Source organism: Gallinula chloropus, assembly GCF_964237585.1.
Source record: "Gallinula chloropus genome assembly, chromosome: 3".
NCBI lineage: Eukaryota > Metazoa > Chordata > Aves > Gruiformes > Rallidae > Gallinula > Gallinula chloropus.
This window is the reverse complement of record NC_140087.1, coordinates 83,967,161-83,981,944: the sequence shown is the minus strand read 5'-3', so window position 1 is coordinate 83,981,944 and position 14,784 is coordinate 83,967,161. Positions and strand designations below refer to the sequence as shown.

Here is a 14,784-nt window from a genome sequence, read left to right as displayed (position 1 = left end):
ACAGTGCTCTGAGTGGTTGATTGCATTCTTTCCAGACCTTTGACATGACAGTTGTCAATCTGCCCATCTGAGTTTGAGGGAATGCAAAAGACTCCTGACCCTTGGCTTTTCCTGCGCCCCAAGACAGCAGTCTCACAAGTAATAGCTTATTAAACCCTGCTGCCTTCCTGGGCTATCACTGTGTGGTACTTTCCCCCTGAAGACTGGGTGTGCTGGCATCATTTTGTACATGCTGTCGCCGTGCTGGCTCTCCAGCAGGGTTTATGCAAGGCTATGTGCTGCTGTCTGCAGTGGGGTTCGCTGCAGGATGCTTCCGTTGCAGGAGATGGAGCAGTGGCAGGATCAGAACTGAGTTGAGAAACAGAGCCTGAGTGGCCTCACTGCCCCTCTTACCTGCTGAAGCTGTGGCCAGGTTCTCCCAGGTGAGACCACATCACTGGAGGACTCCCTGACCCAACTTGCTGTGTGCTGTGGTCTGCAGCCTGCTGATGGTAGGACGCAGTCTGCTTCCATATACTCGCAGGCCATGGTGACCAGTTTGTTTATTTACCTGTGTACTGCGGGATCTTTTCCAGCCTTTTCCTCTCCATGTGAACTTGCCCCACACAAACCCTGAGTGGGAACTGTTGGTTTCACTCACACAAGGAAGCACCTTACTGTGGGTTTGTTGTTCCTCCACGTGTTCATGTGGGTATCGATCTCTGTTTCGAGTTTTGGCACCCGTGTCATAGCTGTAGCAAGGAAAAACCGTGAGCACTCTTGTTCAGTGGCTTAAGTAATGTGAAAGCTTCTGTTCCTGCTCCCTTAGGAGCATTGTTTGAATTTGGCTTTGAGGCACACAAATAGTAACCCGTGAGAAGGAAGTTTACAGGTTGGATAACTGCCTCCTAATGAGGCAGCAGACAAACACAGAAGTGATTCATAGGTTTCATCTGATTCAGAATTCCTGGAGATGCAGTTTTCACTTCTGGCCAGCACTGTGGACTTCCCAGTGGAAGCCAATATCATTATTAACTAGAGCCTGCTGTACCAGTACTGAAATTCTCAAGCCAAGTAACTTTTTTATGTCATAATAGTTTCTTCATTATCTGATGATTTGAGTGAGAACTGAAATTCTACATAAGAAGGGTGGCCATGAGTATCTGTGGGGAGTAGTGGGATGCTGAGGGACTGTCAGCACATGTGTTTAGCACCTCACTCAGTGTGACCCTCTAGTCCTCTGCTTTTTGCCCTAATACTGCCATTTCTGGGGAGCTTTATCTTTTCATTTATTGTTTTTTCATTTCATTGTGCTGCAAGTGATCATTTGACATGGGCACAGCAGACCTGCCCGTAGCTGGAGGTGGCTCTGTGGGTGCATGGGGCCATCAAGGCATGCATGGTTTTTTACTGGCCGTGTGTTTGCAAGGGACCACTGAACTGATACGGACCAACGTGATCAGGAGGCAGTGATGTAAGGTCAGAGTGACTTGTAGCTATTTTTTTGATGTACATATCTCTTCTAGCCTGTGCTCTCACCTACTTCCTCCCCTAAGCAGCGCAGTTCTCGGGCTTGCCTTTTCCAGTCTTCATGCAATTCGGCTCAGGAGCCCTCCAAGCACCCCTGCTCCCCTCCTGTTGTGCTCCCAGCCTTGGGGCACGCGCCTGCATTTGGGAGACACTCCTAATGAGCGAACGGAGTGCGGTGGCATGAGGACAAACCCAAGCAGTTCAGTAAGTGGAGTCGATAAGGATTTTACCAATCGTGAAACACACAAAATCAATACCAGAACAAGCTAACAGCCAGTGGGAAAGGTTTTAGCAATCACATAATGGATTTGATTTTCTCAGTTGTCATCAATAACGTGGCAGTTGCATTTAGCACAAGCTGAAGTGGAGGGTATCAAGCAAGCCAGCAAGAAAAACTTTGCCATTGTCACCTCTAGTGCTGAAAAAACCCAACCCAAACAAACCGAGCTTAGTGTTACAGCAGGCCATTAGTGTGACAGTGTTACCCAGCTGTTGGTAAGAGTGTTACAGATGGCTTCAGAGAACCAGAAACCAAAACCTTACCTCATCTGACTTTTGATACCAATTTTAGGTACTCCTGTTGTTGAACCTCTTGCTTTGTGAGAGGTTTTTTTCAACTAGAGCTTTTTTCTACATGAATTCAACTGGAAATTTTGTTGCACCCTAAAGCTAAACATGCAATGAGACCTCCAACAAATGCCAACCCAAATCAATAAAGTTTTTAAGAGGAAACAAACCCTAGATTTTCAGTAGATTATGTCACAGGCAGCCATTGGGTGACCTCAGAAGGAGTGAAAGCCCAGACCCTCTCACTACAACTGCATAATCCACGGTGTCAAAGTGACATTTAAACCCAGACAGATGCAAACATGTTGGCAATTTGAGTCAGACAGCATCGGTGGATCATTGAGGGCATGGCTAGGGCTGCCTCAAGGCAAGCAGAACTGTTTTTTTTTCTATTGATAAATAGATAATTTGCATTTAAAAGCTGCTGCAACTGAGAAAACCCTTTTTATCTGAAATCTGTGTGAAAATGTGTGGTTACAGAGATGTTGCAGTTAGCACATGTCTGTGTGTAGTGTGCTGAAAAGGGGAAGTGCCACACATGTTGCCTGAGAAATGAAATGAAGTGGCAGGGGTAATGCTGCATTCTGGAGGTTTGAATTACCATATGTATGTTTTCCCCTTTGCTAGGGCACCAGTTGGAAATGCTCCGTGAACCAGCTAAGCTTAGTTAATTACGTTTTTAATTACAGGGAGAAGTGAAGAAGTGCTGGATCCGTAATCACAAGACACCCCAGCCTGGGGTAGGAGAATTTCAGACACCAGCAATACTGAGGAGTGCAAACCCTCTCTTAATGCCACTGCTTCAGTGTTTGCTGCCCCAGAACATCCCCAGAGTATGTGCTGTAGCAGTAAATAGCTCCTAAACATGAGCTTAATAAAAATGTGCCTTAGGCAGACCTCTTTCTGTGTACATGATAGCACCAGTCCTAACGCCGCTGCGTTACTGGGGCTGCACTTTAATCTGAAGTTCCCCAGCCCGCACTTGATAGGAGCGTTACGTAAGATGTGCAGCTGCAATAGAAAATCAAGGAAGACAGGGCTAACAATGACCTTCAGAGGTCATCTGATCATGCTGCTGGGAGCCTGGCCTCTGCTGACGTAAACACCAAGCAGCGTCGCCCCTTTAGAGATGTAGGTGGTGTAAATTTGTGTTAGCGTAAACCCAGCAGTGTGGGGTGGTTTTATTTCTATTCAAAGGAGGTAGCTGAAATGGGATGGATTGCAGTAATAGCATGTTTTAGTCATGAATATTAATATTGAAGTAATTAAATCAGATGACTGTGAATTACAGGACAGGGAGATACTTTGTGTGTCACTGAATCTGCTCCCCAGCCAGCACGGAAACCTTTTCATAGATGTCTGGAGCTGTCAGTTAATTAAGGGAGGGTTTAAGTAGCCTTCACACAGCCTTGTTTTTTATCTTCCATTTATTGAAAGATTATTTAGCTTTCACTGCAGGGTGCTGGGTATGAATTGGAATGACCAAAACACGACTTGATAGGCAATGATTATATTCCTGCCAACACAGGGCAGGAAGAGCATCATAACAAATGACTTTCCCCACTGGAGTTGAATCTACCTGAACTGAATCTTCACTGCCATGCATCACAGTTTGGCTACATGTAACATGCTCAATTCTTTGCTGAGGTAAATTGTTGGTGGTTTCCCTTGTTTATACCGTTAAGTGTTTAAAATATGTGTATTGGGATGTGACAGCTCTCCTGACTCCAGTGACCTGCTTTAGGAACGTGAATGCAGATAGAGCTGAGCAGGAGGAAGCAGAAAGCTTTGCTAACAGTACCAAGGTGATGTTTGTGTTACCATGAAACCATGTTTTCCATTTTCTGGCAATCAGGACACAAGGACCGGCTGCTTCTCTTCATGCCAGCCAGAGATTGAGGCAAACAGCATTACTTGTCCCAGTACCTCCAGCCTTCTCAGTGTTTCCAGCTTGGAGGATTTGGCTTTACTTCCTCTGGGATGTCTGCTTGGCTCCTCTGCTTTCTCCAAAGTTAAAAGGTTCAATACACTTATGTATTTTTTCACTTCCCTGAAGCAAGTAGTGGTTTTGCATCGATGGGTTTGTCCTCTGAAGTCAGTCAGAAGAAGGTCTGTGGAATCCCTGCACTTAATTTTTGTAGACAACTATTACAATTTGGAACCAGTGGGGTTTTTAAAGTGCAGAAAAAGTTAATTTTACTCATGCAATTAAAACACTTCTTGTGCTTTACTTTCTGAGTTTCTATCACTACTGGAGGTGCTGCATCTCGTACTCTTTCTTTACCTCAGATCATCATTAGATAAAATCCCTTCCTGCTGTTTTGTGTGTGTTACTCATGTGAACAAGTGGAGGTGTAAGTTGAACCCTTGAGCTTCTGCTTTTCCCGGGATTCTGATCTATTTGCTTTACAGGGAGCCAATAGTCAGGTAGAGGACCTCGATCAGGAGTTCTCCAGTCAATGCTGCACGCCAGTGAGTTGTAGCTGTCTTGTCTCTGCAAAACAACAAACCTAGAAAAAAATAAAAGCTTCAGAATTTAACATGATACCCTCAACCATTCTAGAACAGCAGAGGACTTACTTGATAGATGGAGATCAGACTCAGTCACACAAAAATGGATAAAGCCAAGGCCAATGCTGCCTGTGGCAGCAACGGAGGCATCTGATAAAGTCTGACATAACCCCAAAATATCTGCTAGCTTCAGGAGTGTAGATGTCGAGTTAGATCAGCTACATAAATATTGATGTTCTCTAATAACATGTGAGAATGACAGATGTGGAGAAGGTGTGGATTGTCACTTACTTGCCCTAAAAACATGATAACTACTTTCTAATAATTTGGAAGAGAATTTTAGTTTTTCAGCCCTGGGTTGAAGCATCGCATGGCAATCATGTTTTCAGTCACCCACAGAGCATGGGAAGCTGAACTAGGGAAGCTCATTTGATAGGAATCCCTTCCTGAAAATGGGAATTGTCCAAAATTGTTGCTCCTGCAAAAGTTCCCAGCAAAGGAAGATGGGAAGGAGCAGGAATGATGTAACCCAAGGAGCCCACAGGTGATGAAACAGGTAGTTTGTATTTGAGTATGCATTTGATCTCAGTATAGTTAAAGCGTTCCTGTGCTGTTACCCAGAGGAGAGGAGTGGAGCTTTGATGCTGTTTTTCCCTGGCTGTGTTCTGGGCAGGGGAAGCTCAGCAGATGTGTGTTTGGAAATGTATCTGTAAGCAGTCTACAACTCAGATTTAAGATTCTGCAAATAAGGGAGGGGTTTTCTGTGTACTTGGAGCTCCGTGAAAGGGAGCAGTGTGAGATGAATCTGTTTGGGGACGGACAGAACACAGCAAGGCTTTCTGACTAAGGACATCTGCTTGGGATCATCTTGTTTGCACAGGTTGCACTACGGAGCAGCGGTTCCCTGACATAGTGTAGCATCCTATTAAGTGCTGTCTTATAAGACAACAGTAATGGTACGGAAGTGATGCAAAGTTTCTGTACTGCTTTCCCTTTGGGAGAGGTGTGTTTTCAGCTCAGATGCTGAAGCATTACCATCCTCAGTTTCTTCTGCTTCGCTTTAAATTGCTTCATTGTCTTGGGAAAATCTGCCTGGTATCAGGTAACCATTTTCTGGATGGCATCTTAAGATTTGCTCTTTGTTTAGAGCTCTTCATGGCCTTCAGGCTGATTAAGAACAGATGCATCATGGAATCCTTCTCATAAATACCTTTAAGACGCTACTTTGTCTTTTATTTTAAATTTGCTCTTGATGTTGCTGGTGCCAGTATTTCACTTTGTGTATTTTCAACTCCTCCATCTCTCATGTCCTTGACTGGCTTTTCTGCTCATGCTTTCCTCTAAGCTCATAGCATCACAGCATAAATATATTAACAGATACTGAAATATATATGCCTCTCATCTATGTGTCAGGAAGGCTCACATAAATAAGGATTTGCTAGATCAAGCCTTTGGTAGATGACCTGATTTTGCATTTTAATCAGATTACAAAAGGGGATTTAAGTAACTGTTTCACACTTCAGAAGGGTTAACTAGCAGAGATTTCAGACCAAATCCTCAGCTGGTGTGAACTGGCATTGGGAAGTTGTGGACTGAAAGCAAAGCTGAGTGATCTATAGCAGCAAAGAGCTCAGCTCTGGACTCTCAACATGTAAATGAAGGAATAAAACTTTGCCAAGAGATATTACATGATAGGAGGAGCTAATAACTGGTAAACCAGAAAATGACAAAAGATGCAGAGTTGATGAGAACCCAGAAGGGAGACTGCATGAAGTGGGCTGGGGAGCACAGCTGGGAAGCTGGAATTGGGTGGGAAGTCTGAGTCCAAGCCTTATGACCAAGGAATTTAGAGATGGCTCATGCCAAAGAAAGCACTTGCTTCAGTCTCAGCCCCCCCCAAAAAAGATGGTTCCACAGAAACCATGTTGCGTAGAAAACAGCAGAGAGAAAAGATATGCTGGTGGGGAGCTATTGCCTCTGCTAATGGCCTTGATGGTGAGGGAGCTTCCGCAGCTCCTCCCAGAAGTGCTGCTGCTGGGAAGGAGACTGATTTGATGGGAGGGACCCATCCTATGTAGTTAATTGAATAAGCTGTTCATCTTCTAAGTGCTCATCTGAGCTGGGCTTAGTGACTCTCCGGAGATGCACCCATCACTAGCTATGACAATCCTTACGCAGCAGAGCGCGCGGAACCTCAGATTACCTCTTTCCTTTTTATTATACAATGCTATTTTTAATCCAGTGCCTCGCTGTGTATTAATCATTTTTGACAAATTACTGTGTGTTGTCTTCCTGTTGTGTAAACTCCCATGCTCTGCCTGTGCGCGTGGGTTTTAGCTTGTCACAGTCCCCTAAGAGCAGTAAGTGACACCTCATTTCCCATCACCTTTGTTCCACGGACAGGCTGGCATGGTGATGAGGTATCAGAGGAAACCAGTACCCAAATTCATCTGTCAGTTTAAACCAGCAAAGAGCTCTGTTGTCAATGCAGCTTTGCAGGGTTACACTGACTGACAGTGCTGTCCCGATACCTGTGGGTTCCGTACCATTAATCATTAAAGAGACAATTTTACTTGTTCTATGGTAGAATGAGTACAAACACCGTGCTGGAATTGACGTCTCGGATAAGGTTGAGTGGATCATTGAGTCAGGAATGAGGATGTTGTGGACTTCTGTCTGCATGCAAGGAGGTACAAGAGTCTCAGCAGTGTTTTCGCACAAGATGGTCGAGTGCTGCTTTCTCAGGCACGTATTCCTTTTAGATACAGGACCTTAATAGCAGAAATCCTGTATGATGCAAGAAACACGTAATAAGAAAGCTCTCAGATGCTTTTAGGGATGGATCATAGATCTACTCTTCTTATATTAAGTTCTTGGGAACAGGGCAGAGTAGGAGTGACTCATATTCTCCATAATCAACCAAATTATCTTACAAAAGTCAGTGAGGTTACTTGTGAATGGAGAGGACAGGATTTTGCTCTTCAATTGAGCTGACATAGGAAAGCTGTACTGGGGATCATGTCCTAGTACAGTACTGTTCTGGCATGCATGGGGCGAGGAGCACATGCTGTGAGCAGCACCATGCCCGGGGCTGTCGTGCCATCAGTCGCGCCCTGGGGACACGCATCTGGTTTCTAGCATAGGCTGGAGCAGTGACAATATGTCTGGCCTGTAGCACAGGTGGAGGCTCCAGCCTCTGTGCCAGCGTGCTACTGTATTCCCCTCAGGCGAGATCATGACTGTGGGGAAGACTGTCTGGACTGTGTGGAGGGGGGCGCCTCTTGAACAGCATCCTCCTGCAGAAGACAATCTTATATTCTCAGTGGTGACTTGGTGGGATAACACCTTAGTCTTATGAAGTGTTTCCAAAACCACAGAGCTTTGGGGGGGATGATGGGTTGGAAGGAGTCAAGTCGGTGTTGTCTGTCCGTAAGATGCCTCGTGTCTGAGAAGGACCACCTTAAAGCACAGGAGTTGAGAATCACAAGCAACGAGGGCTTGGGTTAATTCTAGTATCAGCATTACTTGCACTGCCCTTGAGAGGAGCAGAGCTGACTCTTTGTAGATGTTTGGGAGAGGTGGTCTGCTGTGAAGACGAGTCAGAATGAGGTGCAGGCTCTGACACCAGTAAACACTAGCAGATCTCTGTGGATAATACGAGTTTGTTTTTTCTTTTTGATTTTTAGAATCAACCTTGTCCTATGTTAGGCAGCTGGAGGCAAGAGTAAGACAGCTGGAGGAGGAAAATCGCATGCTGCCCCAGGTGGGTGACTTCTGTTGGTGGGAACAGTAGCCGGCAGCTAGACAGCGACGCTCAAGTCTTCGTGCTTGAGATAAAACCGCTATTACTTGTCATTTCACGTTACTGCATCTGAACACTGAGGCTGATCATTGGGATAATCAAGGGCACTCACATCTGTTCATCGTGCTCGTGATTGAGTGGGGTATTTATTTATGACTATGACAATGCTTTCATTAATTTTTCTCCTTTGCAGGTGTTGATACCTTGCTAAGAAAAACTCACTGCAAGCCGCTACTTACAGTTAATTAATTAGAGTTGAAAATCACAGCCTTTTGCATTCTGGTTTGATTCCAAGAGCTGCTTCTTATTAAAATATCAAGTGATTTTTAGAGTTAAGAAAGATATTTTGCTTTAAAAGTGCAAATGGTTTATATAATAATGATTTGGTATTTTTTTTTGTATTGTGAGGGAATATATATATATAGCTACGTAGAAGACAGACGTGAAATCGAATAAATAAGCAAATATTAAGTTGAAAGTTTTCCCAGTATGTTTTTAAGAATGAAAGATTATGAAGTTTGTTAAGAATGAATCAGAGATATTTATATTTTTGCTACATGTACACATGCAGCCCAGAGCATCTTTCTGCTGTATTTCATTAAGTGATCCTTGGGAAAATCCATAAAGCTGCTCAATGGAAGAAAAATGACCTTGTGTTCCATTGAAATCAGACACCAGCTTAAAGGAAGACACTGGTCTGAAGAGGATAAGTGCTTTTTATTGGGTACAGGGCTGTTGTTTGGATCTGAAATTGGAGATAGCAGAGAAGTGTAGCGAAAAGTGAAATCACTGGCTCTGATTTATTCATTTGTGTAAGCCAAGGTTAGCTGGAAGATCTCAACCCCAGATTAACTATTTCCTTTAGGGTAGATTTTAAGTAAAGCGTGGTGGGCTTTTTCCTCGCCTACATCATGACAGGTGGAAGGGCCTTTGTAGCTCTTGTTTAGATCTTGACTTGCTAAGTGACCTTGAGCAATGTGTGTAACTTCTCTGTACCCTGAGTTTTTTGATCTGGAGAAGAAGGACCATAAGAATGGTTAATGTCTGTTCACTGACAGGTACAGAGTCTTCACTAGGAAAGACAAAGGTTGATCTTTAGTGGTAAAGAATGTTGTTATTTCCTTGTCAAGAACGTTGTTTGGGGCAAATGCTAATGAACCTACCTGAAAAACACTGCTGTGGTTTGTCTTTGGTCGGGAAGGGATAAATTGTGCAGAACATTCTTTGGGGGCAACAGATTTAGTAGTGGCCATATCTTGAGGCATTCAGGTGGAGACCCATCAAGTGCATTGCAAGATCTTGCCAAAGACTGGAACACCCACATTGTAGACATGGAGTTCACTGCAAATATCTTCTTCGGTGGGGTGCCAAGATCAGAAAATAGTGCTTGTGAAAACAGCACCTAAGCTCACAGCTGCTGAGTTGTAGCAAAACATGCTGATTGTGGGGTTTTGAAGGGGAAGAACTAGGTGAGCAAGCCTGCAAATTGCTCTTGGTTTTGAACTACAGGTCAGTGTTTGGCTTATGTTTGGTTTTGTTGGCAGAAGGATCTGCAGTAGAGTTCTGAAAACTCTCCTAATATCTTGGGATACTTTATTATGAGTGACAAAGGCTCGTGTTTCCTGGCATACCTTACCTTTACTCCAGAAGAATCATTGCCTTGGGGAGAGGCAGGAAATGCAGACACCAAGCTCATTCTGACTTTGCATTCCATTACCTCGGTGTTGCACTCGCAGGAGTTTGTTTTGGGAGTTAGTTATTCCTGTGAGGAACACCTTGAACATGCTTTCAGTGGTGATCAGGCTCTGCCAGAGAGACAAGGGTGCTGGATGGAGTTGCATTCCCTCTTGGTGCTGGATCGATTCCGTTCAATGGGAGGAATGAGAGTTTGTTGGGTGTTTAGCCAAACCGAGTGCTTCTGACAGATCACCTGAGGATACATGCTGAGCTCTGCAGGGTTTTGGCATATCTCTGACCTGGTTACAGCCTTGAAACTTCACCAGTAAGAAAAGGCTTTTTGCTCTTTGCACAGCACCTCTTTGGTGGCAGACTGGAGACTGGGAGGGTTCGGGAGGGTTTGGGAGGACTGTGCATAGTATGAGAAGTTACTGCTCACACTCGTGAGTGGGACACCTCTCCTAGGTCTTCACTGAAAAGGCCTTGCCTTGCTTTCTGAGGGGTTTTCTGTTCTCCTGCTACACTTTTGTTCTTTCTCCTCTCTGCTTTCTAAATCCTTTCTTGCCCCCCCTTCTGCTCCTGTGGCACCCCTGAAAACACAACAGCAGGTTCGTTGACACCCTCTTCAGATAAATCAGTCCTTTTACTTGTGTGTGGTTCTTTTCCTGCTTCTTTGGCTTTGCTTGCCTTCCTGGATACATAGTTTCCTTTCAAAACCCTGCAGACCTCAAATGTAAAGGCTTTATTAATATTTAGTGGCAAGAATGTTTCCAGAGAAAATGGTTGTCACCATTGTTGGGGTGGAACCTGAGCTTTAGTTCGCTCTGCTGCACTGAAGGGAAATGCAGTTCCACTGTGGAGTCGCTATTTTAGCCTGCTCAGGTAGTAGGTATAAAACCACACATATCCACAGGAGCCTGTTAATGTCTCTTCCTGTGCGGCACAGTCAGACTCGTGGCCCCTTGTAGCACAGTAATGGGCTTAAGAGTGATGAGGAGCCATCGGTAGGTTGTAGGTTTGCTGCGTTGGTGAGAGCTGTAACAAGCTGCTCTGGCTTTTTTCTTGTTGCCATTGTTGGTTTTTCCTTCTCTCAGATAGCACGTAGCAAGATACAATCCAGACCCTTTTGGATTCTGGCCACAAATAGGATTTTTGTGCAAGGAAGCAGATGCTTTCCAAGACATGGTATGCAGCTGGCTCTTCTGTTGAGAATGCCAAACCGGGCCAGCTGCGCCCGAGGCCAAGGGTGTGCAGCTTCTCGAACACCCGTGTAGGTAAGGGTGCGTGACAGCGCACCGGGGCAAAAGGATTTGAGCAAGAGCATTTCTGTTCTGCTGGATGGACTTCAAGCTGGAGTGGTTCCCTGTGGGGCTGCGGCAGGAAAGCTCTTTACAGCACATGGGTTCTGGCAGTGCTGCTGCCTCAAAATGTGTATGGGATATGATTGGACCCAATGGTCTCTTGAGGTCCCTTCCAACCCCTGTGATTCTGTGAACTACGGCATCACCAGGGATCGAGTTTTGCTGCTAACATAAAAAACCCAAAACCAAACATGATAGTATAGCCCGTGCTCCAGAGAGAGCAGAGCGTCTGTGCATGTTGTAACGAAGATACTCAGCAATAATTAAGAAAATGTGTAGGGACCAAGCAATGGATTCAGATCCCAGTTACAGCTTTCTGGGCTGTGACGGATCTGTTATGGCAGTGAGTAATATCAGCTAACCGAAAGCAGGAGTGCCTTCCCAGACCTGATGTGTGGAAACGCTGTCCATGCCCTATGCTGGGGGAAGCGAGATCAGGATCTGGCACCCACATGTCAACTGATAGAAGATAGCCCTGGATTTTTGTAGGGATAATGTTTCGGGGCCGATAAGCTCAGCTGAAATGTTATGGAAATGCAGACATCTGTCACGTAATGACACGGATGCATTTGGAGAAGATGTACTTGGCAAGCCAGCCAGTGTGAATCGCTTCAGTTTTCATTCCTTTCATGGAAGGAGGGACCAAGAGGCAGAGATGGAGACTTGTCAGACATCCCCCCCTTCTAATGCTTTGTCCTTGGAATTTAGCTTTACCTTGCAGTGAAGGGGAAAGGAGCACTGCCAGGATGCTGCTCCCTGAGCAAACAAACTGGGTGGGCCAGCGGGGCCAGTGGCTGGCTGTGGGGAGCTGAGCTCCCAGCTTCCACAGCGTGCAGATCTATGAGTCCAATGGGCTGAACTGGCGCTCTTCTGTTCCCTCCCGTGGGCATTTCTGCCTCTGTTTCCTCCTCCTTTCATTTACAAGTCTTTTGGTGCCTTTCCATCTCTTTTTGTTGTATCTCTTTCATTTCCACTGTTGCTCCAGGCACTTTTTGGGGGGTTTTGCATCCTTGCTAGCCTTTTCCAGCCCTGGAAGTTGAAGTGAAATGGCAGACGTGACCCTTAGGCACACACTGGTTTATTTTTAAGCACTTCCAACACTTTGCTTTTCTCTCTTTCTTTGCCCTTCCACTAGATTATCACTTTTTATTTCAAGCTGTTTCCAGATCTTTCAGAAACCTTTTTGCTGAGATAAATGCTTTATTTTCCCTCAGCTTTGGCATGGTTTTAGCTATAAATTTAATCAGGAGATGGGAACTTGGAGGGTAGGATGTTTTTATAGGATCTGTACCACTCTCAGCCCAATACTGTTGGTGTCTGCACTGCCATAGCACAGAGAAGAATAAGGATCCTTCAACCAACATATAACTGAACCCTACTGAACAAACCTGTGTTTGTTACCTCTTCAAATCATCAAATATCTGCCGAAAGTAAATCAACAGCGTCCACTCACCCTGTTCTTTCCTGTGCTCTCATTCTCAGTTTAAATTAATAGGTCATTAAAGGAGCAACTTTAGTTTCCAACAGCTGAAGTTCCAACCAGAATCTTTGTCTCATGACATCCTTAGTATAGTGCTTCCATCTTGGTGGGACGGGGTGGACCCTGTCACAAGAGCTTACGGGTTTGATGTGACCAAGATACCAATTAATGAGAGTTGCAGTTCAGAGAAAAGGACAGATTTAATTTATTTCTTTCCCCAGAGTAATTTGCAAAACCTGGTGTTAGCTTGTACTGATAATTCTTCAAGTAGACCCCACTCCATCTTCCAGATTTTAAGCAGTGGTGGTCTTCATATATGTGGCCTCCAAGCCTGGGAGGTGCTACAGCCCAGAGTGTTTTTTCTCTTACAGGTTCATTAGCAAAAGAGGCTTCTGAAAGGCCTGCTCAAGATGGTTGTTCTGAAGGTGTGTAGCCAGAAATGGTTTTGGCCTCTCGGAGATCTGAGTGTGCTTCAATTATGCCATGAGGCTATGTCACAGATGAAGAGGTTTCTTTCTGCTGAGGTCTTTGAGAACAGGAATTGCAGTGACCAAGTGCAGCATTTTAAAATGGTGATTTTAATTGACAGTTGTTTTCTCTAAAAAACATCGTTGCCTTTTTGTTTAACTCATTATCAATCCAGCAGAGCAACATGCTGCAGTTTATTGCTTTCTGTTTGTCCTCTCTCCTGCCTTGGAGTTTGAAACAAGCTGACAAACACAGCTCATGTTTCCTTTGAGCTGACAGGGAAATTGAGGGCTGGGGAAATGAGAGAAAAGCTTTGGAAATCAGGTAGTGGTTGGACTGGCGTAGCAGGGAGGATATGCTTCCCATAGAGGCATTATCTTGCCTCTGGGATATGAGGTCTTGTGTATTTGGTGAGGTCGGTCTCCAGCGGGAAGTGAACTACGCAGTGCCCAGCAGACAAGGCTTCTTTTGGGAGCCTCATTGGGGTGGCTGCGAGTATCCTTGGGGCAGAGACAGACTGTGTTGGACTGTGTTGTTCCCTCCTTGGCTCTCCCTGCGTGCCACGGGGAGGTTGTGAGTCAGGCAGTGAGTGGCAGCTTCCTCCGGAGGGGCTGGCAGTGAGCTGTACGCTGTGCTCTGCACTACAGTGGGTGTCATTCATGACTGACCCTACGAACAGCATGGATCGAACAAATGATGTTTCCTACTGGCTCAAGCAGGCTCATGATGAGTTCTCTCCATCAAAGAGCGTCCTGTTTGTTCTACACAGGTGTCTTTATTCTGACTGTGAGCAGGGTGCAGTGCAGGCTTTGCCTCTGGCACTAAGGGAGAACAGTGTATCCTTAATGTTTTGGACTCAGTGTGAGGGAGATGCTAAATTTCCATTCATCTGAGGTTTTGTTATGTGATATTAGGGGGTTGAGTTGGGTTTCCTGCACTTTCTATTCACTAGTGTTACGTGTTTGCATTATTTGCAGCAGAAAAGGGATCTGCACCTTTCCCAATTGCAGGACTTGCCAAGGAACAGGAGACCCATGCTCAGGCTGGCCCCAGCCCCATCATCTGCTGGAAGGAACTTCCTCAAAAGAAGGCAGGACCTGTACTCCCTCTGTGGGGTGGCCTTGCTTGAGGCATCCCTGAGCTGGAGGTTGGGGATTCAGGGCCACAAACCCTGCTTGAACTTGGGCAAGAGCCTTGGTTTTTAAGAACACCTTATGTCTCTTATCAAGGGCAGAGGGAGGAGGGAGAAGGATGCCCCCAGGGGAAATACTAATTTTCAAGCTCCTACTACCACGTGTTGAGAATGCTGTTTGCTTAGAGCAGTGTGCTCATGGCAAGCGGCTCGTTCTCTGGAAGGGAGACAGAAACGTGCTGCATATGGCATGGAAGAAGCTGTGGAGGACGGCTGC

General features: G+C 45.3%; 1 protein-coding gene across 1 annotated transcript in view; it reads left to right on the top strand.

Annotated features, from left to right (window-relative positions):
* Nucleotides 1–14,784, top strand: part of CCDC85A (coiled-coil domain containing 85A) — a gene marked incomplete at its 3' end in the record, with an annotated part of 76,046 nt that overhangs the window by 48,913 nt on the left and 12,349 nt on the right. The window contains exon 3 of the mRNA XM_084261138.1: nt 8,274–8,350. Coding sequence (XP_084117264.1) covers nt 8,274–8,350 — 77 coding nt within the window. The remainder of the gene's footprint in view (nt 1–8,273; nt 8,351–14,784) is intronic.